The sequence below is a fragment of the Nematolebias whitei genome, chromosome 19 (genome assembly GCF_014905685.2).
Source record: "Nematolebias whitei isolate Nwh7 chromosome 19, NemWhi1, whole genome shotgun sequence".
Taxonomy (NCBI): domain Eukaryota; kingdom Metazoa; phylum Chordata; class Actinopteri; order Cyprinodontiformes; family Rivulidae; genus Nematolebias; species Nematolebias whitei.
Window position 1 is genome coordinate 34,984,128 of NC_056516.1, and position 25,488 is coordinate 35,009,615.

The following is a 25,488-nucleotide window of genomic DNA, read 5'->3' on the forward strand; positions in this document are numbered from 1 at the left end:
ACAGCAACTTTTATATCAAAAATTTGAATTTGTTTGGTTTAAAATAAAAAACGAAGGACGAAGTAAAATTCCCAACACTAACAGGAAAGGAGAGAGACGCTCAGCTGTTTGCTGTTGGACCTTCAAAAACAAGACGTCGAACAAAAATACACGGTCAACCCACTTTCTAAACCATCAGGAGGCACTTTAACAACCAGGTGAAACTAAAACCTGATGATAACGACAACGACCGGCTGACGAGGTGAAAATGGCTGATTAGAAAACAGGTGAGCTCAGTTCGTTTGACTGTGACGATGAATACAACTTTAAAAACGGTTTCCTTGAAGTGAATTCTTTAGCATAGATGAGTTAAATTATCCCGACCTCATTCTGTCCTGCTGCATCTACAACGTCCGTAAGAAATCCTCTACATCAGGCACTTGTTGATTAGTTCATGATGGCTCCCAGCCCTCGATCAGACACGCCGAGCTGCTTCATTCACTTAGTTCAGGCAGCTTCTTCGCTCCTCTCTTTATTCTCCTCTTTGACTCGATCCTCTCTCCTTCGTCCTTGACGCTCCGTGCGCTGCGGTACACTCCGGGAGACCTTAATTCGACGTCGTCGAGCGCGGGGTCATCGGGCGACACGGGCTGCGGGGCGGGGTAGTTGGGTTGGTAGTACTGGTACGGGTCGGCCTCCTCGGCCTCGCCGTAGTTTTGGAAGACGCTGGGTGGAAGTTGGACTGAGGACATAGGGCCCAGGTGAGCGTCGTCTTCACCTTCTGTCGCCAACCAACCAGGCAGCGAGCCCACCAGCACCAAGTCAGACAGGCAGCAGAAGCCCCAAGCAAAGATGGCCGATCCCGTCACCATGAAAACAGGTTGTTGGAGCAATTTAATGGGTTAGCCGGAAGATGGGGTTGGATAGGAACGAAGCAAGAGAAATAATAAGAGAAGGATTAGCGAGGATTACCAAACCATGATTATAAAAGTTACAGAGAGAAGGAAGTCCAGCAAAATTAGCTTCAAGCTAAAAATTAGAACAAGCAACAGTTGAGTTTCAGATGCCCACAACTGTGCAAACTAACTCTCCATTAGTGTTAGATGTATCATCTATTAGCTGACACTCAAGCCAGCTGCAACATACGTCAGACATTAATCAGGTTTCTGCCACTTGATGTTAAAACGAGCATCGTGTGCATCTGACACTTTTAGTCGCTGCTCTGAGAAAGTTTGTGCTACAGGCGTCTGTTGATTAGAACGAAGGAACTGGATGATTGTAATCTAGAAGAAAAGGTCAAGAACAGGATGACTGCGTCAGAGTGGTCCGTTTGTCAGGACTCCACACCGTTCAGCTGAACACGTTTATTTTTATAGCACATTCCAAGGTGCTTTACGGAGCAGGAAGAAGGCGAACTACGGAAGGGCTATTCAGCTAAACTGCTCAAGGGGCCACAGAACGGCTCAGGGGCCGGACATCCAGCAGTTATTGTCATTAAATAAGTTTGTTTTACGATATAAGATCTAGTTTAAATTTATAAATGAACTCATTGGTGGGCCGAACTGAGCTCAAGCATGGGCCTAATTTGGCCCCCGGGCCACCAGTTGAATAGCTCTGACCTATGCACGCACACACACACCAAGAAACAACGCAGTAAAAGCAGTACTAAACAGTTGTAAACCAATTAAAAGCAAAATAAAACAAGAAATGTCTTTAATTTAGATTTATCGTAACTTCCAGACTATAAGCCGCTACTTTTTTCAAAACGCGGCTTATACAACGCTGCGGCTAATTTTTGACGAGCTAACGAGCTTCACGGCACCAAAACATTTAGCCTCGTCACATCTGGGTGCACAAATAGCTGCTCAATAAACTTCTCTCTTCTGGGGAGGGGGGCGGGTCCTCGTGACTCTACCTGTATAAATGATGGTTCAAAATTCTGACCAATGAAATTACCGAACAGGTCAGAGTGGAGCAACGAAACGGGGGAGGGATGAAGTCTTCCTGTTTCGAAAGGCAGCTGAGTGATGGAGAACAGCACAGGCATGAGCAGGAGGAAGATGAAGAGCGATCAATGACTTCCTGATAGGCTACTGTATTTATTGATTTATTAACCAGCTGTGTTACAGGCACTATTAAAATAATAATAATTACTGTATGTATTTGCGTATTTTACCCATAGACATTTAACTGAAAGGTAAAAAAAATCTGTATGAACATCTCACGTTACAACGTAGACACCTTATAGAAAAGTGCGGCCTATTATGTACAAAATTATTATTTATTTTTTAATTTAGTGGGCGTGGCTTATATTCGGGTGCGCTCAATAGTCTGGAAATTATGGTAAATACGATCAGACTCAGTCTGAGCTGCTCGGGTTGTTTGTGCCACATGTGAGGAGCGAAAAAACCCAAAGCAGCTTCACCACGTTTGGTTCTGGTTTCTGATCCAGTGTTTTTGCTGGGTTTAAATTTTACATTCCAATTTATTTAAAAAAAAAAAAGGGTTAAAACCAGCTGGAAACTTGCATAGCCTCCGTAATGACATCATATTTGGTGCAAATCAGCGGATGCACTGACACAACCGTCATCACCTACATTAGTTCGCAGTGTCTGTTAAAGCTAATCCTGTTTTTTTGTCTTTGGGTTTCCTGCTGTGCTTCAGTAGTCGTTATAAGGTTGAGCTGATGAAGCATCCAACAGGAGGGCGGTGGGCAGACAGACGGACAGAGACACACACAAAGAAAGGAGAAGGATTACAACATGCAGCCGTTACTCACATGACGAGGCACCGTTCAGCCTGCGGCGTGACCTTTAACCTCAACACATAAACATCAGCGCAGTCATGCACTCACAGGCTAAAGACGACTCCTGGAGGGTTTTCTGCGCTTTTAATAAGTGTCAGGTTTTTGTTCGAGGTGAGACGTAACCGAATCCTGTGGATGTGTGAGGTGGAGTCTGCTATAGATTTGAAAACCCTCCATGGAGCATCTTTGAGATTAAACCCAGATCGATTTAACGCCACAGCTCGGTCGCAACACGTTAAGATGCAGAATTCATTTATAATTTTGTCGTTATGGTTTGCTGCAGAATGAGCAAATCATTCACGTCCAGACACTGCAAATGACACGAGGCTTAAAAGAACAAAAGTTTCCCTTTACATGCGGAGCGTGAGCAACGAAGCAGACAAATTCAAACCGTCGAGCTCAGAAAACCAGAAACGACTTGAAATAATACTTTTGTTTTTGTGAATGACTGAAGCTGTACTTTGAAGCGGTGGGTCTGTGTGAATGTAACTGATTGAAACGATTTCCATCATCCTTATTGTTTGGATCCTCTGAGTTTAGCTGAAAATCATCGTTGATCAAATTACAGGAAGTCTTTAGAAATTATGGCTATTTCACAACCTGCAACATGTAAAGTTTGTCATATTGGAAAAACAACTGTCTCGATGGAAGTTAAATTATAATTTAAAAACATGTTGGCTTAGTAAAAACAAATATGTTGCTAACAGTTAGCGTAACTCAGCAGAATCCCTTGAAACCAGGGCTTAATTTGAGCCGGATACAAACTCTTATTTTGACAGGGTGTGTTCCGGTAACTCTCAGACTTACTAATAACAACAACGTTATGAACAAATACGACTGCCTTGATTAAATCCTATATTAATAATAATTACATAAACACTCATTTTAAACACAACAGCCACTTACGAGCTTCTTAATATCACGTCACAGCTGCTCCTTCAAGTAAGCATTTCCACTTCTACCATGAAAAAAATCTCCACCCCCTAAAAGTTCAGTCATGGGCAATTTAATTAAAAACACAAAAATATAAATAAACAGTACAACTATATTGCAAACCAGTTTTACAGTTTAAGTGTGTCATTAATAAAATGTTGATTGTTTATTAAAAATACGAGAGGAATGTTTGACGGGTCATCTCATGATGTATGTGGCATAACTTGGTTTATAAATTAAGCCCTGCTTAAAACTAAAACGAAAGTTAAACTTGAACTGTTCCAATAATAACACAAGTCACACTAATGAGTTTAATTCTACACAAAGAGGCGGTTTTCATTAGTTGCCTTTGGACTAAAAGATTTTTATTCAATTTATCATTTGTGTGAATTTATTGAATGTTTGTTTGTTTACCTGAAATGTTTTAAATGAAGTGTTTGACAACTACGTGGGTAAAATGTTTTTCTTTTTGCCTATGCTTCGATTTATAGATGTGTTTTAGAAATGCCATCTGCCCCCCCCCCCCCAAACACACAGAGATTATTAGTAGTAAAAGTGAACTCTGCATCTTAACATATTTCGTGTTTTACCTTCAAATACAACGTGCACGGATAGAAAACTGTAATGGCATGCGGCTCGTGTTAGCTCAGTGGAAGCTTCTCAACATGAAAAGCAGCCAAAAGATTTAAACGTTTCACCTCAAGACCCTCCGTCTAAAAGGCAAACGCACGCAAAGCAGAACATTTGCAGTCAATACGTCTCGAAAAGCATTCAGGACATTAAACGTTACGTTTCTGCCCTTTTTTCAATTCAGGGTTCAGTTTTTGGACCAAACGTACCTCCAACGTTGTAGCCCAAACAAGAGTTCTGGTCGCAGTATCCTGGGGGGCCTGGAGGACCAACTGGTCCAGGAACTCCAGGCCGACCAGGAGCTCCAGGATTTCCAGGTCGCCCTGAAGGACCCTGACTTCCAGGTCTGCCCTGTCCCTGGGGACCTGAGGAAAATGTTTTTTTATATGTTGGCGACAAAAAGAAACTTGTTTGTCTTCATGTGTCAGCAAATATTTAAGACCAGACTGAGACCTTCTACTGAACCATATACATATAAGTGTAGGTTGGATTTGTTTACCAGGAGGTCCTGATGGTCCTCTGGGGCCTTGGATACCAAGTCCTGAAGATCCTTTCTCACCCTTTTCTCCTGGTTGACCTGAAAATAAACAGAAACAAAAGATGATGTCGTTACTAAAAAAAACACTGGGAAAAAAAAAAAAGCCATCGATGAATATCGACAGGCATACCCTAAAAATTAAAGGTTCTGTTTTGTGCTAAATTATATTTAAAAAATGGCTGTAATTTTAGGTGTAGGCCAACATTTGTCCCTTACTATCGACAAATAGATGTTTTATGGAGGGTTCTTCTAAGCAACAGACATAAAGTTTAGTGTTAAAGTTTTGAATGTTACTAATAAAGTATAACACTTTTATTTGCAGAGATTTATAGCTGTTAGTCGAAAATGAAGATGGTCTCGCCTCTTTCTCCTGGGTTTCCATTTTGTCCGTTTTGTCCTGGAAAGCCCGGTCTTCCGGGAGGTCCCTGTTCTCCCTGTGGTCCTGCGGCTCCTTGTCGACCAGGTTCTCCTGGAGGTCCGGGTACTGTTCGGATGGTTACCGGTGGACTGGGGGCGTGATTCAGGATGGTGTTGTAGCGGGACATGTGACCTGAAATCAGACGTAAGTAACTTGCTTCATGAAGACGAGTATCTTCAGGACGTCAAATATTTAAAAACTGCATTAAAGGCTTTAACTGCTTAATATTTGACTGATTTAGTCTCATGTATGTATCAAAAGTGGTAAAATAAACTTTATAACAAACTTTAAAAATTGCTCTGGGACTGATGGTAGCAAACAAACGCACACTTTATTTAAGAATATTATCTTTTCCCAACACTTTGTGGTAAATATTAATAAAGTTTAAGTTACGTGGTAAATATTGTGACTTACTTTGGATGAGCTGCTCACAAACTTCTCTGGCGATGTCCTGAACTGACGCTGTCGACTGGAGGTCACCCTAAAGACAAAATAAAGATAAATTCATCCGAGTCGTCGCCAACACGTTCCTGCTTATTCAATGTTACTTGTTAGGAAAATAAAGAGAATTTATTTTTACTTTTAAAGCTAAACTGGAACCTTCATCCTTTACTTGAGGATCGACTTTAGCAAAATAATACCATTGTGTGTTTTTCTACTCTGCTATCAGTGAGATCTGTCAGAATAAAAGTCTTCACTTAGATGTTATCATGTAGTGTTTATGTAAGAAAATTTACAGGACGTTGAAACGATCACATTTTTTATGGTAGAACTCTTGCCTAAATTTGGAACATTTTAATGCTATTAGTGTTATAACAGGAAGCAAAATCAGCCGAATTTATTAAAAACAGCTTCAATTAGCTGAAGGCATTACGCATCAATCTGGAATGTTTGAGGAAGTTGACTAAAACGAATGAAAACAAACAAAAAAAGGGTTGGTTTGTTGTGGTAACGTGGCAGAACAACAGAGTGGAGGTGACTTTAAATCTGTTAAACAACTAAATGTTGAGTCGATACTTTCAAGATAATTATGATTTGATTAAAACAGCTATGAAAACTAGTCTGCATTTTGACTATTTTATAATAATCTTTCTGAAATGTTATCAAAAACAGAAGATTTCATATTTTTAGACATTTGAACTAAACTCTAACTTGGACTTATCACAGTCCTTTTCACAATAAATGCCATTTTACCCGTTTTATTCCTTATACATTTTAATTTTTGTTTGATTTTGAAATGGTTTACAGAAAAAAAAAATATTGTGAGTTACGCAACAAACAAAATAAAATGATATTTTAATATTACTAAGGTTCCAAATCAAAGAGAGCCAGCTTCATATTTATTAGAGTTGTTTAATCAGTTATTAATTTGTGAAAAGATAAATCATGTTTCCTGTGACGAGTTTAACAATAAACAAAGCTTTCGTTATTTTCATTAGCTGACAGTATTAATAAGTTTCATAAATACGAATTTACTTTAACATTTTGCAAATAATTGCTTTTATTCGGTAAAACTTACACTTTGTTTTATATAAAGTTAAGTCTTAAACGACAGAGACACTCACCCGTTCACCTTTCTCCCCTTTGCCTCCAGGAAGACCCTGAAACAGGAGAAAACATAAAATAAAAACTTTGGATGAACTGACTTCATGGCTCATGATATTTATTAAAATAACAGAAGATATTGAACCATAAAAAGGTGCATTCTGTACATATTGTTGGTGAAACAGCTGGTCTACAATTCTATTATTTCCTTGTTAAACATATCCGTGTTCTAAAATACTTATTTCTGATATTATCATTTATGCTCCCATCATATCATCAATAAGCTGCTGCAGTACAGCGCAGGCACCTTGAACAATTAAAATGACTAAATATAGTTTAGATATAGGGTTACATTTCTACATATATAAAATGTCAGAAATAAATCACAACCTCTAAATCAAAGTTTCAAAAGAGTTGAGATAAGTTGTTTGACATAGGACAATTTTTGTTTTTTTAGGAATGTTGCTGTTTTTTTTTATCAAAATGTTTAAAGCAAATAAGTATGTATTACAAATACACAAAACACACAAAACAGATATTAAAATATTTAAGTAATCATTATTTTTTATTTATTTTAAATGAATACGAAACTTGTAAAAAAAAAAAAGCAGAATGGTGTATTTTTTTTTTAACGCATCAATATTAAATCATGTTTAGAAAGGAAGATTAAAATATGACAGACGGTAATAAAAAGGATAATTTAATCGTCTAATATTTGTCAAACTGTACCATCAAACAATCAGTGGCGTATAGTTTCCTCCCTGAAGTCCTCATTAAGACCTACAATGTTGCTGTAATTAGCAGACGAGCGCTCTGCGCCCACGCACGTGAGGCTACACGCTCCACAACATTTGATCAAAGAGATGAAAAATTATTTATCTGCAGCTTTTATCCCCTCCCACCGAGTCTCGTGTCTTCTGTTATCAAAACGCGAGTTCCTCTCACTGAAACACGAGTAAATGCCACAGCAGAGTAAACGCACACAAACACACAGAAGTAAAATGTTTCCTGATCTGGGAAATTCTGCAAAAATGGAAAACGTTAACGTCAACCGGCTGAACCCAAAGGCAAAGGAAAAAAAGCTGATTGAGACGAGTTGCACAATAACCGATATACTGTAACGGTTGAAAATCTTTGAGCTTTGTCCGCCCCAAAGAATCGAAGTAAAGAGCGAGTGGAGCGGGGCTTGTTTACTCAGCACAGCTGTTAGCAATCATGAAGCTAAACAAATCAGATCCAACTATAGTCCCACTGTGCTGCCTTTTGCTCAAAGACAGTAATTAGTTCGTCATATGAGTAAGTTGTATAAACGAGGTGGTAAATAAGTTCATAGTTAATAATTAGTTTAAGTAAATTCATGCTAAAAACTGTTAAAACGTTTTGTGTTTGAATTCCAACCAGAGTGAGACATCTGATCTTCGTCATATTGTACGAGCAGCAGGTGAGGTAGTGAGTGCTCTCACCACAGAACAATCTTTGGCGTATTTTCTCCGTAAAACAAGAGCTTCGGTAAATAAGGGAGAAAACAGCTCATTTACGCGCTTGAGCCCAGGGAGACTTTGTAAATAACAGATCGTCAGTAAAATCAAGAAAGCAAGTCTTGTCTGAGGACTTTTTATTTTCTTCGCTGTCTAGCTTCACGTAGTTACGTGTTGTGAGGACAGCATGCCCAAACTAACGTTAGCTTGCTAACCTGAGGCACGTAGCTAATGACAAGCGGGTTGATGATTGAAGAGAATTTATTATTGTGGATTTGTTTTGTTTGTTTTACAGATCTGTTAAAATAAACTTATCATGGTCTGTTCAGCAAAATACTCCACACAGTAATGATCCCTGCTTCATCTGTGCTGATTGTGCAAGTGAAACTTAAGTGAACGGCCATGACTTGAAAGTAGTCTTCATGCTCCCTCTGCTGGATACACTACAATTACGGCTGGTGAAATCATTTTAGGGGTGACAATTAGAAGTGTTTATATTGGCCGATAATGAGAGCTAGGGATGCACGATATTGGATTTTGGGGCGATATCCGATATGTTAAAACTTATTTGGCCGATAACCAATACCAATATTTTTTTTCCTAGACCTACTTACAGAGAATACATACTCTGTTGTGAAATTAAAATACATTATTCTGCATGATCTTTGTCAATTTGAACTGCTACCAAATGCAGATGCCAAAAAGAGGGCTGAAAATGATCTAACACTTAAACTTGGATTATGTTTAATGTCAAATTTACTCTCTAACACAATGACAACACTCGAACAGCGCAAATATGTAAATTTTCACAAATCTAAACTCAACCTGTTCACGAGCGACAAGTGAAAAGCGCATAAGTAACAGTGTACTAATTAGGGGTGTAACGGTACACGTGGGTGTACCGAACCGTTTCGGTTCGGCACGTTCGGTTCGGTCCACGTGCGTACCGTTTCGGTTTATTTTTCACTCATTACATTTTATTAACAAGAGATCAAGCGCCACGGAACTAAAGTCCCTAAGCGTGTTTCAGCACGGCGCTATTATCTTGCAGCACGCGCAGCATTAGCATTCTAGCATGTCGTTGCGGTCTCCTGTTTGGGAACATTATGTCTTTCTTGTTAAAAGACAAGTGAACAAATCCAAAGCTGTGTGTCGACGTTGTTTCACGGAGAGTGGATCTGCAGCAGCAACACGTCGAACATGTTAACGCACTTTAAACGACATCATCCGGACGTGAACGTCTCTTCTAGCAGCTTGTTGCAAACGCCGATAACAGCAGCATTTAAACAACCTGTATCAGGTAATTCAGATCGTTCCAGAGCAACGACACAAGCTGTAGGAGTTTTTAAAGCTCTGGATCTACGTTTCTGTTGTTCAGTTATTGAGCCCCGCTACGACCTCAAGTCAACACTTCAGCCAAAAAGTTGTAGCAGCTCTTTATGAAAAGATAAAACTGATCGTCAACAAGCCCTGGACCAGATTAAAGTCCTGATGATGACCGAGAGATTCAACCACCTCATAACAACCGTTCAAGAAGAGGTATTGTTCTTTTATCATTATTATCCAATTAACTTTTTTTTATTTTTTTTTAAATTATAATCTTATTAACTAATTGTTTAACCTATTTGTGTTTTATTTCCAGTCTGGGACAGAGATAGCAGCTGAGTCTTCCTGTTCAGGGAAATCCACCAGAGATCACCTCCAGCTAAGAATCTGTGATGAGTGAACTTTTCCAGGGACCAGTCCTCCAGGGACCTGTCCTCCAGGGACCTGTCCTCCAGGGACCTGTCCCACCTGTGGGAGCAGGTCCAAGAAGAGGTTGTGAGTAATGAGGACAAATACAGCCACACTGCAAAATTAGCAAAGCTCTACCTCTTTATTCCAGCTACTGTTGTTAGTGAGAGGTTTTCTCCACTGCTGGAGATGAAGTCACTGCTACTAGATCTGTGCTCGTTGGTCTTTTTGACCAAGAACTTAAAACTTGACTAGTTAGATTGTAAATGGTCTGTTGTTGCTTATTGTTCTGGTTCTGACTGTTATTGTATTTATTAAGATTTTCATTATTGTTAAGAGTATTTAAAATATCATCCAAATGGGTCGCTTTTATTTATTTTTAAACAAACGTATTGTTTACTTGGCATATTTTCAAAATAAACATTTTTTAAAGTCTTCATTTTGTCTTTTTTTGTACCGAAAATGAACCGAACCGAAATGTGAATTTAGCGTACCGTTACACCCCTAGTATTAATAGATATACTTGACAGTTTCTTAAATTAAAAATTAACTTAAAACAAAAGCCTTTTATTTTGGTGAGGTTTTTTTTTTTGATGGAATGGTCGATATTTAACTTTACTGATAATATCGGCCGATACCGATACCATGCCGATAATATTGTGCATCCCTAATTGGAACATTATCGCCGATACCAATAGGTCTCCAAATGTCTATATCAGCCAAAATTATCGGGCCTACCAATATATCGGTCAGACTCTACTTGTGATTATGTAATTTTTCCAAAGTGAGGCAGAAAATCCTCAGAATCTTCATTTAGCAGCTTTTTGAAGCAGTGATGAGTTTTTAAAACGAGACCAGAGATTCTTTGACGGCAGAATTATGTTAGAAACTGACAAGTTCAGCTGCTTGTGCTGTAAAATGATGATTAAAGAATAAAAGTACCGACGGCTTCATAAAAACACAGAAAGACATGATGTTTCTGGTTTACTTCAGGGAGTTCACACTGGGTCAAACTATCCAAAGGAGAAAAAAAAAAAAGAAGCATTAACTGTGTTTTTTCTGATGTCAACATTTCACTCTGCAGGACATTTTAGTGTCTGTGTCAAACCAGCTTAAAGACAGACGAGACAGGAAGCCATTAATCTCTCTGACAGACTCTTTGGTCACCTCGCTGCTCCCTGTTTGTCTGACGATCAGCTAAGCCTGACTGACACCACCTCCTGCTGCCTGCGGGCCTCTTACACCTCGTCTGTCATCATTTTACACAGCGGTGAAAATAACTTCTTTAGAGGATAAAGACCTGAAGGTAAATGTTTGTAAAGAGCTGCAGCCCTTATTGACTCTGGACTCACCGGTGGTCCCAGCTGCCCCTGTTTTCCTGGAGAACCTGGACTTCCTGGAGAACCTGGAGCCCCTGGAGTCCCCTGAAGAGAATTAGAAGAGATGCAGGAAACTGTGCACGGTCCAAAGTAAATTACTGCAAATTACAGAAAAGCGACCTCAAATAAAATTCACAATAATTGTAAGAAAAGTTGCAGAGGCTAAAATAAGTTGTTGTGAATACGGAAAAATGTGCGAGTAAAAAAATAATAATTCTACTGAATAAATTGATATGTTTGATACTTTTGCCATAAGTAGTAAATACTGCTGTTATGATGTATTGATTTATAAAAGCACGTTTTAAATAAATACACTATTTTACTCACTTCAAACAAAAGAGTGCTAGCATTCATAAATTTTTTATACATCACTAAACTTGTACTGAGTTTGTACTGAGGCTGAATAACTTGTGTAGGACACCAGTACTGATACACAGCAGACACCAAGTTATTACTGTCAATAATTATATCTTTCTTTAAAGACAAAAATAAAACAAGTTTTAGCAAAACAAACAAAAAAAATTCTAAAAATGTATAAAGATTTAATTTGACATTACCTTTCTGTGATACACATATTTTACTGAGACTGAATTTTACCCTTGCTCCAAAATTATATCTGCAAACTGATTATATTTTTTAAATCCAAATAGGAATTCTTAGTTTTATATTTTTAATACATTTGCAAAAATCCTTTTCACATTGTCATAATGGGATTTTGTGTGTAGAATTTTGAGGAAATAAATTAATTTGATACAATATGGAATAAGGCTGTAACATAAAATGTGGAAAAAGCGAAGTGCTGTAAATACTTTCTGGATGCACTGTAAATAAAAATAAATAAATAAATATAAATAAATGTTCTCACTTCTTCTGAGTAAAACTAAAACTCTGAAACAGAGTAGCAGGTTGCATTTCTAGATCTATTTACTTGGTGAACTTGTTGCGTGACAGAATTTATTTTGGGCATTTTTTGGTCTTAAGACAGAATCTTTGACACTTTGGGGGATTTTCTATAGATGAGACAATAATTTACTATTGATTGTTTATTTGTTTTCTACATCCACTGTTTTCTGTAGTCACAGCTTTAAATGTGCCAAAGAAAAACTAAGTCCAACAACTGTAAACTGGATGTTTTTGTTTGCTTCAACAATCTGAACAGATAAAAGCTGTCAACGTTTCAGAATGAGTCACCATAGTTCCTGGGGGGCCCTGTCGACCCGCAGGGCCGTCTTTGCCAGGAAGTCCCTGTAAAAGTGAAAGTAGATGTTGAAATTATTTGTGCTCTTCTGGAAGCAAAGCCAACAAGTCTGTGTCTGACACATGTTGTGACTCACTCGTTGTCCTGAAGGTCCTTCTCTCCCTTGAACTCCAGGCCTTCCAGCAACTCCCTGGAAAAAAAAGGGTGAAAGTTCAGAGTCGGCTCAAAATCTTCACTACAATTAAAAGTTCTGAATATCAGCTCGCATGTTGGCAGGGCACATTTCAAGAACAAGTTCGTGTAATTTTATTGAACACGAAAGCACTATATTTACCGTAATCTTTAAGACTTAAAATAGGAGAAAATTAAACTGACTTTTCAACATCAATCAAAAATTAACAAGTCTGTATTATGTAAATACCAACGTAAAAAATACTTTGGTCATTTGGTGTTTGATTTAAGTGCATTTTAAAAGCTCAAACAACAACCAAAAGAAGACAAGGATCAAATACTGAAATCTTCCTGGTGCATTGAGATGAATGGAAATCATATTAATTTAACTAAAATCTCAGATCAAACCGATTGATAAGGTGAGAACGTTTATTACCTGCGATCCTTGCTGGCCCGGATCACCTTTCTGCCCCCTCTCCCCTATAGAACCCTGCACACATTTAGTCAGAATTTAACACAACTTTGTGACAATAACGAGACTAAGCTGAAAGTAGAAGGACAAGTGTCCTACTGGGGATCCAATGATGGAGCGTCCACTTGGTCCTTGTGGGCCAGGTGGTCCTTGAGGTCCAGGTACCCCTGTGTCTCCAACAGGACCGGCTGGCCCCTGAAGAGAAAAAGTGACAGGAGAGAAACAACAGTTTAAATCTGGTTATACAGTCTGCAGAGAAGACTCAGTTTCCATGAAGGCTCAGTTATGATTGGTGAACGTTGTGATGACAAATATAATATATCAAATATACACGTTGGACAATTTTCTCTTATGGCTCATCTCATTATTTGTTGAAAAGCTCTGCTTGTTCAGAGAATATATTATTATATGATCTGGAGCCACCTCAGGGCCATTTCCAGAGTTAATGGCCCAACATATCCAAACAAACCCAGGATCAGTCTGTGAACAGGAGCCAACAGAGCTGACAGCAGCAGAGCTGGTTCACAGTAAAGTGCCTGCTTCAGGAGACCTCCTGTATGAAACACCTGTCTTGGTTCTCTGACTGACATCCGTTTGTAACCTTACAGAAACAAATAAAGGTATGTTTTGAAGCCTAAAACTCCGTGTAACCACAGCATCACTGTATCAATAGTTTGGTTTGAATATTTCCTGTCAACCTTTAGAAAAGTTTATCAGATGAAACAACGAGCCACAGGCTACAATCTAGTTTGGATTGTTAAACACATTTAGATCCAGCACTTCACCTAAAACCTTTAAATCCAAATTGTGACCACTTTATAAAAACTCATTTCATACGTCATGAGCTTAAAGCATCAAAGATCTGATTAAAATGCAAGCTTGTGCTCCTGGGCCACACAAAAACAGAAGTTTTTAAAAACTATTAATAAAAACCTCATCAAAAAACAACATTTTCAGGCAATCTTCAGGGAGTAACAGATAAATGTTTTTTTTTTTTTTAAACTGTGCTTGTTCAGCTTTATTTCCTGTAAAACCTCTGATAAAGTGAAACATGTCACGTCTGCAGCAAATACCCTATTTTAGGTTTTACAAGCTGCTGTAACCAGTGTGGTCAAATCCATCCATTGACTGTGTCATCAGCAGCCATTGTGCAAGAGGACAACAAAAATTCACTCACACCTTAGGACAATTCAGAGTGTTCTGTTCTAACAATGTCAAACAAAAACTAGGAAACTTTTACTCTACATAGAGATGCTTGTCCGTTTAGATCATAGTAGATCGATGACTGACTTTGTTGTCGTGTCATCTGATTTGTGGCCCTTTGTTCTGGACACTCAGGTGAAGAGAGGAGCTGATCTGTCAACTGATTACCTGGTAGTGAGTTGGATCAGATGGTGGGAGAAGATGTCGGACAGACCAGGTAGACCCAAAAGTGTAATGATTGTTTTCTGGGAACGCCTGGCAGAAGAACCCGTCAGAAAGATCTTCAACTCATACCTCCAGGAGAGCTTTAACAACTTCCCAGATGAGGCATGGGACATCGAGTCCAAATGGGCCATGTTCCACTCCTCAATTGTTGAGGTGGCTGCCTTGAGCTGTGGCTGCAAGGTGCTTCTTGTGGTGGCCACCCTCAGACTTGGTGGTGGACATGCCAGGTTACAGAGGCTGTCAGGCTGAAGGAGTCCTATTGGGCCTTGTTGGCTGGAAGGACTCCAGAGGCAGCTGAGGAGTATTAGGTGCCAAGCGGTCCTCAGCTTTGGCTGTTGCTCAGGTACAAGCTCAGATGTAGGAAGAGTTCATAGAGGCCTTGGATTGAGACTCAATCTGTTCAGAGGTGATTCTGGCAAACCATCAGATGGCTGAGGAGGGCAAAACACCGCTTTCCTAACATTGCGTTCAGTGAAAGTGGGGTACGGTTGACCTCAACCAATAATATTGTCATGAGGTGGAAGGAATACTTCTCGGACCTTCTCAATCCCACCGGCACGTTTTCCATGGAAGAAGCTGAGTCGGGACACTTCGTGGTTGGTCTGTCCACAACCATGGCTGCGGTTGCTAAGGTAGTTAGAAAGCTTCACCGTGGCTAGGATCTAGGGGTGGACGTGGATGAGATGCACCCTGATTTCCTTAAGGCTCTGGATGTTGTGGGGTTGTTTTGATACATCGCGTAGAAATCAGAACAGTGCCACAGGACTGGTGGACTGCGGTGGTGGTCCCCCTCTTCAAGAAGAGAGACAGGAGGTTGTGTTCCAATTTCAACACACCACTCTCCTTAGCATTCATGTTCAGATATTTTCAGTGACACTGGAGAAACAAGTCCTGAACCATTGAACCTCAGATCTAGGATGTGGGTACAGTCCTGGCCATGGAACACTGGACCAGCTCTTTACCCTCAATAGGGTCCTTGAGGTGACATGGGAGTTTGTCCATCCAGTCAACATGCATTTTGTGGACTTGGGGAAGGCGTTCAACTGTGTTCCTCGAGGTACACTGTGGGAGGTGCTCCACTAATATGGGATTGGGGGCTCGATGTTACAGGCTACTCAATCCCTATACAAGCAGTGCGAGAGTTTGGTTCACATTGTCGGCAGTAAGTTGGATGCGTTTAGGGTGGGATTTGCTCAGCTTAGTTATCTGGGAGAGATTCGGAGTAGAAATGCTGCTACTCCATATTGAGGAGCCAGTTGAAATGGTTTGGGGATCTGGAAAGGATGCTCCCTGAGCGCTTCCCTAGGGAGGAGCTTCAGGCATGTCCGACTGGGAAGAGACCCCGGGGAAGACCAAGGACACACTGGAGAGACTATGCCTCTTGGTTGGCCTGGGAATGCCTTGGAGTTCTCCCAGAACAGCTGGAAGAGGTGGTTTTTGCTGTGGAATGAACTGTATGGGCGTCCCTGCTCAAGCTACTTCCCCTGTGACCCAACATTGGAATAAGAGGAAAATGATGGATGGGTGGATTGATGAATAGAGATGCTTGTTATTATTGTCACATTATTTTGAATACATTCTGTACTATTTTTGCTCTGTGTCTGAATTTGCCTTTAAATAAATCAGTTTCTGCATCACAGAGCTGAGGGCAATGTTTTAATATTGACTTTTCTACAGTCTGATCTTAAAAAGCAAAATCAAATCTGACATTTTCATAAAGGAATCACTTGTTTTCTCGAGCATACCTGACACACCGCAGAACAAAAACAACAAGAATGTCATAAACAAATGGTGCTGTCTGAGTAAAAACATCCTCTATGAAAATATGAATCAGTTATTTTGCCGTTTTCATTTTTGAGAAAAGTTTGTTTTCAGCCCTACATGATGAATATGCAGACAAATTATTAGTCAAAGTAGGTGTTAGTGTAGAGTGATACTGGAAAACTTGAGAAGTGTGTATGTGCGTGTGTGTGGTTATGTGTGTGTTTTCCTGTGATAACATCATAATAGATTCTGCAGTAACATCAAAACATTTGAGCGACAGGATTAGAGTAAAATAACTAGCGAAGTCGTGTGAAAAACTCCATCTGAATCTTGCAGGAGGGGTAAAACGACTCTCAGCTTGAAGCCATTTTAAAATGTCTGGCAATATTTATGAGGATCTGGATTTGGGGATGAAAGTGTGGTACAGCAAAGGAGCCCAAGCCAATCAACAGGAAAAAGTGGAGCGAGTGGTGGAAATCTACAACCCTTTGGACATTGTACCTGACTTCCATGGTGCTCCTTTCACGCAGGATGGAAGTAAATATCAAATATCTTTATTTTCTGTTAGATCTTGGTACAATCAAAGATGACCAAACAATAATTTTGTTTTTGGAAGATAAATTTACTACTGATAAAATATTTCCAAAGATAAAAAGTGTACAAAGATAGAACAAAGTCAATTAACTCTAAAAAACACCAAATTTCTTTCTTTGCATTTTATTTTGCGCTGTTTTATTTTTTCCTATTTCTTAGATAATATATAAAGCACTTTTGATTTGTTTAAACTGCTATAAAAAGTTGGACTTGTGTTTATTTCATAATGTTAAAAGGTAAGATAACACACTTGTGTAACATCTAATTTCAGTTCTTGACAAAGATTTTATGTTCAAAAAACACCAAACATCTTTAATCTTAGTAGGCTTGTCACAATAACAGAATTTGCTGGGCGATTAATTGTCTCAGAAATTATTGTGATGAACAATAATATTGTTTGAAATTTGACAATAATTAGTAATTATTGTCAAATTTAAGAAGAAATGTTTGTTAATTTGCTTTGCGTGTAGTGCCTTTTTTCAAACGCCAGATGGAAGGATGGATAGTAAGAGAAAGAGCAGAGTGTCTCGTTAAGAAAAACGTTATTCCCGGATCTGTTACGGAAGCACGATCCGTAATGTACTTCCGGGTCTCACGGATTGCCGTTGTTTATGAATAAAAACTATCTTAATGTACTTAGAATAGTATGTGCTCTATCTCTGCCGATCTTCATGTAACTAATTTACGCCACTCGTATTTCCGTTACAAATTATTGGTTGAGCTGATTGCATTAAACCTGACCCCCAGCCTGGGCTGAATGAGAAAAAACCCTGTAAGACACAGAATTAATTGTTTCCTTGGTGAAACAGCGCTGCTGAGTGGTCAAGCTGCATATAATTTTAACCATGGTGTAAATATGTCAGTGATTTTAACGAAATATGAGTGGCGTAAATTAGAAACATGAAAATCGGCAGAGATACAGCACATACTTTTCTACGTAAATTAAGACAGTTCTTATTCATAAACAGAATTTTACGAGTACATTTTCCTTAATTTAGCATATTCAAAGGCGATCCGTGTGACCTGGAAGTATTCCTTTTAGCGCATGCGCAAATGAGCTACACTATGGACCGTGCTTCTGTAACAGATCGGGGAATGACAGGCCCCTTGACGTGACATGGGTTGTCTCTTTGGTTCTCAAAATGGTGGACACTCGGTGCGGTTTGAACTCTTCATCATAGCATTTTTCACACAGAGCTTTTAATAATAAAAAAAATAAATCTGTAAACAAGTTCTCAGCTTGTTTTTTGCAGAGAAACATTTTTCAACTGTGAATTTTGGAACTTAGACAATATGGAGGTTTTTTTCACCGAGGTCGGCCTGTTAGCTTAGCTCGTAGCTTAGCTTCTCAGCTTAGGTGCTTTTAACGACCCAAAAACGTGATTTTGGATCATTAAAATTGATTTTAAAGAGAAAAGAGAAAGGGAGGGTTCAGTGAAGAGCACAGGAGTTGAGCATTTTGTCATCCAGTGTCTTCGGAAAGAGAGAGACATGAAGAAACGATAAAGCCGATAAATGAAAATGAGGTCAATAATTTTCATATATCGTGCAATTAACTGATTTATTGTTTATCGTGACAGGCCTACTTAATAGTAAAAATTATAAGCTGTGTTTTTTTTTATTATGTTATTGTAGGAGCACGGACTGAACTGAGAGTTCAAAACACCCAAAGAAACAGTTACAAGATTGTTGCAATAATTCTGGGTCTTCTGTGCCTCATCCTGTTAATGGGGATCAGTGTCTTACTCAAACTCTGTAAGGACCTCACTTTTTTAATGTTTATTCACTCAAGCAAATGCTTGCAAATTTTCTTTATCTGTATATATACATGCTGTTTTCACAGATCTACCTCTTCTCTCAAAACAAGAATCCAATTCCACACAGATTATATGTCCAGTAGGAAATGACATTCAGACGCAAGGGAATACAACTGGTGAGAAATGTTATATTAAAATGTAAAATCATTATTTTTAAAGTATCGAGAAATAATTTCTAACATTTTGCTGAAACATCAATTTGACAATAAACTACTTCCAGATGGATGGCTTTGGTTAGGAGTTCGAAAATATTGTTTCTATGTGTCCACGGAGAAGAAAAACTGGACTGAAAGCAGGAAAGATTGTAAGAGAAGAGGAGCAGATCTGGTCACAATTATCAGCAAAGAGAAGCATGTGAGTGTGAACCTAGTCTGTGATGCTTATGTGAACTGGATGATATGCCACAAGGACTAAAATCAGCAGTAAAACACTAACACAGCACTACTAGCATTACAAATCCTGTTTATATGGAAGTGCATGGAGAGAAAAAAAATCCATATACCGCATTTTTCGCCATATAAGTCACACCATTTTGCATAAATTTGCAAGTCCTGCGACTTACACACCTAAGAGACTAATATACAATTTTTTCCCATATTTATAACCCGATTTTTGGCTGAGATCTGACGATTTCATTCATTCTGACGAAAAATATTAAACGTTATTTGCAGCCGCTAGAAGGCCCTCGAGCAATAAGGCAAGCCAAGTGTCTCATTAATAGGTAAAAGTGTCTATTAATGAGACACTTGGCATGCCGTACTTGGCCACCTTTGTCTTGCTCCGGAACTCCTGCAGCAAACATCAAATCAGCTGCATTTTGCCGCGCTGCCCATGCAAAATTCAGCTGATTTGACCATTAAAGTGCATTTATTAAGGAAAGGTTCAACTGAGACACGCATTTGCTATAATGTCGAGCAAAAAATAATTGTGTTAAATTCAAAGTCTTACCGTGCACGCTCCCGCGGCCGCCATTTGGCAGCCAATCAATTTTTGACATAACACCAGCTCGTGTTTCCGGGTGGTCAGCGATGACGCATAATAGACATGACTTATACAGCAAATTGACTTATTGATGTTATTTTCCCACTTTATTTCACATATTTGGACTGGTGCGACGTGTACAGCGGAAAGTACGGTAATCACTTTTATTAGAGTAGACAAAGTATTCTTATATTTTTTCTTCATTGGCATGATTAACATGTATACTAATTTCCGCTCCTTAAGAATATAATGGCCAGCTTTAAATATTATTTCATAATTTTCAAACGGTAAATGTGTAGCTCATCTAGCTCTTGGAATATGGTAACAATGTGTTTCCTTTATATCGTCATATGTTCCTATTCAAATGACATATATCATTAAGAAAGAACTTGCATTTTTCAGCAAGACAATACAAATCACATTATTGCATATATATACTGCATCCATTACTACAGCATGGCTCGTACCAGAGGCCTGGGAGTTTGAGGGTTCTGGCAGTACCGTAGCTGTTCCTAGGACTACGCTCTTCTAGACAGAGATTTCTGTGGTTGTTCCTGAAATCACTCTTCCAGTATATAAAAAAGGATTCCATCCGATTTGCAAATCATTGCATCGTTTTGTCTTTTTCGGAATTAGGTTTTATAACAAGGTTCTCATAGTACTTTACCGGATAATACTAAAAAAAAAAACTTATAGCTGACTAATGCGTTTGTTGTCTGGTGCAACTCTACAAAAAAATGATCTATTTTTTTATACAACCAACAGTAAACATTGTTTTTTGGTTAATATCTAGTTTCAAACATTTCACAAGAGAATACATGAGTAAGAAGAAGAAATAGTTTATTGTTTCAATGAAAATTACTTCTGCTGTTTTGAAAATGTCACAGGAGCTTGTTAAAAAGGTGAAAATATATGGAGATTCCTGGATTGGTCTGGAGGTGGTAACCATAAAATGGAACAATAAATGGGCATGGACAGATGAAAAAGAGATAACTTACAGGTGAGAAAATACAGCTTTTCTTTCCCCTTTTATATTAACATTATTGTAAAAGGATACAAAGTAAACCATGGTGGTATGCAGAAAAAAAATACATGAGACATGATCCTAAACTAGTAAAACAAAATCCTCTCAAAGACTATTCAATAAGTGCAAACGAGCAGAAAAGTTACATTTTAGCTTCTTTCATTCATTGTTTTACACAACCACAGCATGCTTAAACTGTTACGGTATCACAAAGTCAAAACTCTGACCAAGAAATAATCTGAGGGTTGCACTTCACTTAATTTACTTTGGGAGGTACATTAACATAAAGGTAACTGAAGCCTCATTAATTGAATTGTGTCAATTTTGCCAAACTTAACATTATAAAAAATCAATTGTTTTGTATGACACATTTGAAAAGAGCTTACAAAGCTAAACTCAGTATGAGCGCATACTAATATTTATTTCAGAGGTCGTATGCAAAACCTTAAGCAAATACTCTTTTTATAATTTCTTATTTTACTTGCAACATGTTGATTTTTCAACAGGAGTTGGAAAGCAGGAGAAGATGAACGTCCTGAAGCTAATTACAAAGCATACACTGATCTACAGGGAAACTGGATGAAAACAACAAATGGGTCAAAACACTGGATCTGTGAGAAGACGACATGCTAATTTTTCTGGTGACCTCCTGACCTAAATGTACCTTGTTATGATGCTTTGGAAGCTATTGTGAAGCTGCAAGTTTTTGTTTTTTTTTACCATCCAGTTGAAAGGGAATTGTTTCTTTCCACTGTCACCCACTGTCCAATGCTTGCTTAAATTGTGGGATTACATCAAAGTCAATATTTTTATAATAATAATTTGAAAATTCTTGTTCCCATAAAGCATGTATAAATTTGCGTCGGCACACAAAGAAAGTAAATAAACCTTGTGGATCTGTGGGAAGATGTTATTATTCATTGGGGCCGGCTGTGACTGAGCAGTTGTCTTCCAGTGTGAGAGTTGGGGTTCAATTCCACCAGCAGTCACATACCGAAGTGTCCCTGGGCAAGACACTGAACCCCTCTTTGACTCCGATGTGTCCCATCGGTGTATGAATGTGATAAAGCTCTGATTAGTCTTTGTCGAGATCTAGTAGAGTGCTGTAAGAACGGGTAAATGAGGGCAGAGTAGTGGAAAGCGCTTTGAGTATTTCGATAAGACAGAAAGGCGCTATATAAGTACAGTCCATTTACCATTTACCATTCTTGTGAACAATACCCCCCACACACAGACACACACAGGTAATGCTAAATTAGGTTTTGTGAGCTGTCTGTGATAACAAATCTCACAAAAATAAATTGTCAAATATACTTAAATATGGCCTTCAGTAATTTATTTTGGTGGTTCAAGTCTTTATTGGGGAAAAAAAAAAGTTTCACCAGTTCAGGAATTATGTTATGACCAGGAAGACACGAGATACATTCCCAGAACCGGTGGTTTTCAAAAATTAGAACCAGTGAGACAGAAACTTGGAATACATGAGACTATGGAAAGGTTTGTAAATGGAATTACAAGAAACAGCTTATGAGAGACAAAGTCAGACCAAAGTGCTGCCTCAAAGTCTAGATTTGACCCCAGAATACCCAAACAAATCCTGGAACAGTGCAGAGTCTGTGAAGGAGATCCACCAGAGCTGCCAGCAGCACAGCTGGTCCACAACAAAACGGAGGCCTCCTTATAAAATGGCTGTCTCTCTTAACAATATTTCAATATTACAAACAAACACTTTGTTTACTGATCCCTGAAGCTTGTTCAGCTTCATTTCCTGTCAAAATCTGATAACATAAAAAGATGCTACTGAGGAAGTAACTTCAGAGATAAGAACACAACACATTGCATCTGCAGCAAAGATCCTGTTTAAGGTTTAAAGTTTTAATATGACTCAAGATCCATCAATTGTTTTTACAAACTTCTCTGTTAAGGCTCACAGGGGACCTGACTGCAGCAGTCCACCCTGGACAGTGTCCATCACAGGGACACATAGAGACAAACAACATCTCACACTCACACCTTGGGACAAATTAGAATTAGCCCAACAATGAAAAACAAAAACCAGCAAACTTTTACTCTACATAGAAATGCTTTTTATTTATACGTTTATTTTTCTTCTTAAATGTTGTAATATTTGTGTTCTGTGAATTAATTTGGCTATAAATGAAAACATTTCTGCATGACAGAGCTTCATGCATTGATTGATCATTTATTTTTCTATAGTATGATCTTGAAAAAGCTGACTTAAATCTGATATTTTTCAAAGAAGAATCACTTTTGTTTGTTCAGGTGAACCTGACACTGCAGAACAAAAAGATCAAGTGTCATAAATAAGTGATGCTGTCTGAGTGAAAACATAATCTATGAAAATATGAACGAGTATACACAATAAAAGCTCTTTTAAATGTGAGAAGAGTTGTTTTTTTACAGCTCTACCAAAATGAATATGAAGATTAATTAACCATAATAGTAGTAGTAGGTGTTATTGCATTTTTCTTAATATAACATCCTCGGTACTTCCTGTTGACAAATGGCTAGCACGATTAAAAATACAGAAATCCTGACAGAACTGGATGACTGATGTTTTAAATTTCATGTTTTAGAAGAAAAATCTACAATCATCTTTGCTGTAAGTTTGAAATGTTTTAATGAGAGAGTTGAAGTGGAATATATAGTCATTCAGCTGACATCCATCCATCCATATATATATATATATATATATATATATATATATATATATATATCTTGCCACTGCAAGACACCAGTATTCTTGGTCAGTGGTGGTTTTTACAACATACTCCACACAAGTTTTACATCATACTGACCTCCCAAGAAATCTTCCCATGGAGTGTCTTTTTTGTCTTTAAGTTTCACCTTATTAAGAGCCTTATATGCATTTCCATTTACAGAGTCCAATGACGTCCATACTCTACTGTATTTCTCCAGCAGGGGACTCACAACTTCACAGAATAGATTTGGGCCTGATGAACAGCTTGTGAAAGCTGTCAGTGTTGCCAGCTGTTAAGAGCCCATCAAACCATAGTTATTCTTTTGTCCTCTTCTCATAAAGCTCTTTTAAAACTTCTCCAGCATCAGATATACTGTTTGAACAGAGCAAACTTTCAGACTTGCAAGAGCAATAGATTTAGCCATGTCAGCTTCAATCAGTTCAAGAAGCTGAACATTTGTCACTCCCTTGCTCTGTAAAAGTCCAGACCTCATTTTATTCCATGAATAGCATCAACAGGATCCCTTAATAATAATAATAATAATAATAATGTCATCACAATGTCAGCACTGTATGTAAGAATGGGATCCATCAGTAACTAAAATAAAGATGTAGAAATCCCAACTTTTCCTGCTTCCATTAACTTTCATGTTTTTAACACATTTTTATAAAAAGATGACAGACCATTTGTACTGATCCTTCAATAATCAATGACAAACAATGTATCTTTCCCCAAACCCAAGTTACCATCTTGCTGAAACAAATGTTTTCTGGAGCCAGTTGTCTCCACAATACATGTTGGTCCCTATACAAAAAACTTTGCAAAAATTGTAGCCTGAAAGCAGCTTATACAATAATACAGCAAAATGAAGCCACAGTGTAGAAGCTTCCAAATTATTAATAAGTGTATGCCCGCTGTAGGACAGTCTTGGTAAAAGCCAATACCATTTTTCAAAATTTCTTCCATTTTATCAGCCACACCTTCCCAGTTTGTCATAACCTTCACATGATCACCTAAATGAACTCCTAGACATTTAAAACAATTTGTTTTACCCACTTCAATTCATCAGGTAGTCTGGGCTCATCTCCTTATCATTTACCTATTAACAATGCCTTGAACTTTTATTTTAGAGGATGACATTTTGCCAAATCAGTAATATTTGCTAGTTTTCAAACATCATAATAATTTGTTACAGCCACAACAATATCATTTGCATATGCAGAAAGATGTGACAATGAAAAAAATGTTCTTTTAATTTTACTCAATATAATTGTTTTCCTGTCTGGCATAAGAAATGTTCAATACTAACAGAATAGAGTCTACCTGACATTGATAAACCTTGTCAAATCCCCTCTTTACAATAAATGGAGCACTTAGACCACCTTTAAACACTTCCAGTGTCACAGTAGAGTGTTTTGACCGTAGCAGTTAAACTAGGGCTTTTTGCCAAACGCCTCAAAAATATTCCATAAATATTGGTGCTCCACCCGATCAATTTCTTTGTCTTGGTCAAGGGAAATCAGACCAAACCTTAAATCCAACAAACTAGAGGTCCAAGACATTTCTAAATCCGGATACGTTATCCCTTATTGATGTGCCAGGGATGCGATACGATTGATTATACGTTCACCAAAGCTTTTGAGAACATTTTATAATCCACATGTAACTGACTAACTGGTCTCCATTTATCATTTCACAACGACCGTCTTTTTTTTTAGGGAGAAGAGTGAGCACAGCTCTCCGACAGCTAACGGGTAAACTTCCCTTCAATATGACTACTACTTCTACTAATACTACTACTTCTACTACTACAACAACAACAACGACTACTACTACTTCTACTACTACTACTACTACAATGACTACTACTACTACT

At 38.2% G+C, this 25,488-nt stretch overlaps 1 protein-coding gene across 1 annotated transcript in view; it reads right to left on the reverse strand.

The window, feature by feature from the left end:
• Nucleotides 1-288: 288 nt before the first annotated feature.
• LOC119425516 (collagen alpha-1(XIV) chain) overlaps nt 289-25,488 on the reverse strand; it is a 231,844-nt gene continuing 206,644 nt past the window's right edge. The window contains exons 32-42 of the mRNA XM_037693045.1: nt 13,381-13,476; nt 13,246-13,299; nt 12,775-12,828; nt 12,632-12,685; nt 11,414-11,485; nt 6,870-6,905; nt 5,719-5,785; nt 5,248-5,436; nt 4,848-4,925; nt 4,558-4,713; nt 289-760 (exon numbers count right to left, since the gene is read on the reverse strand). Of these exons, the coding sequence (XP_037548973.1) occupies nt 474-760; nt 4,558-4,713; nt 4,848-4,925; nt 5,248-5,436; nt 5,719-5,785; nt 6,870-6,905; nt 11,414-11,485; nt 12,632-12,685; nt 12,775-12,828; nt 13,246-13,299; nt 13,381-13,476 (1,143 nt within the window). The 3' untranslated portion in view covers nt 289-473. The remainder of the gene's footprint in view (nt 761-4,557; nt 4,714-4,847; nt 4,926-5,247; nt 5,437-5,718; nt 5,786-6,869; nt 6,906-11,413; nt 11,486-12,631; nt 12,686-12,774; nt 12,829-13,245; nt 13,300-13,380; nt 13,477-25,488) is intronic.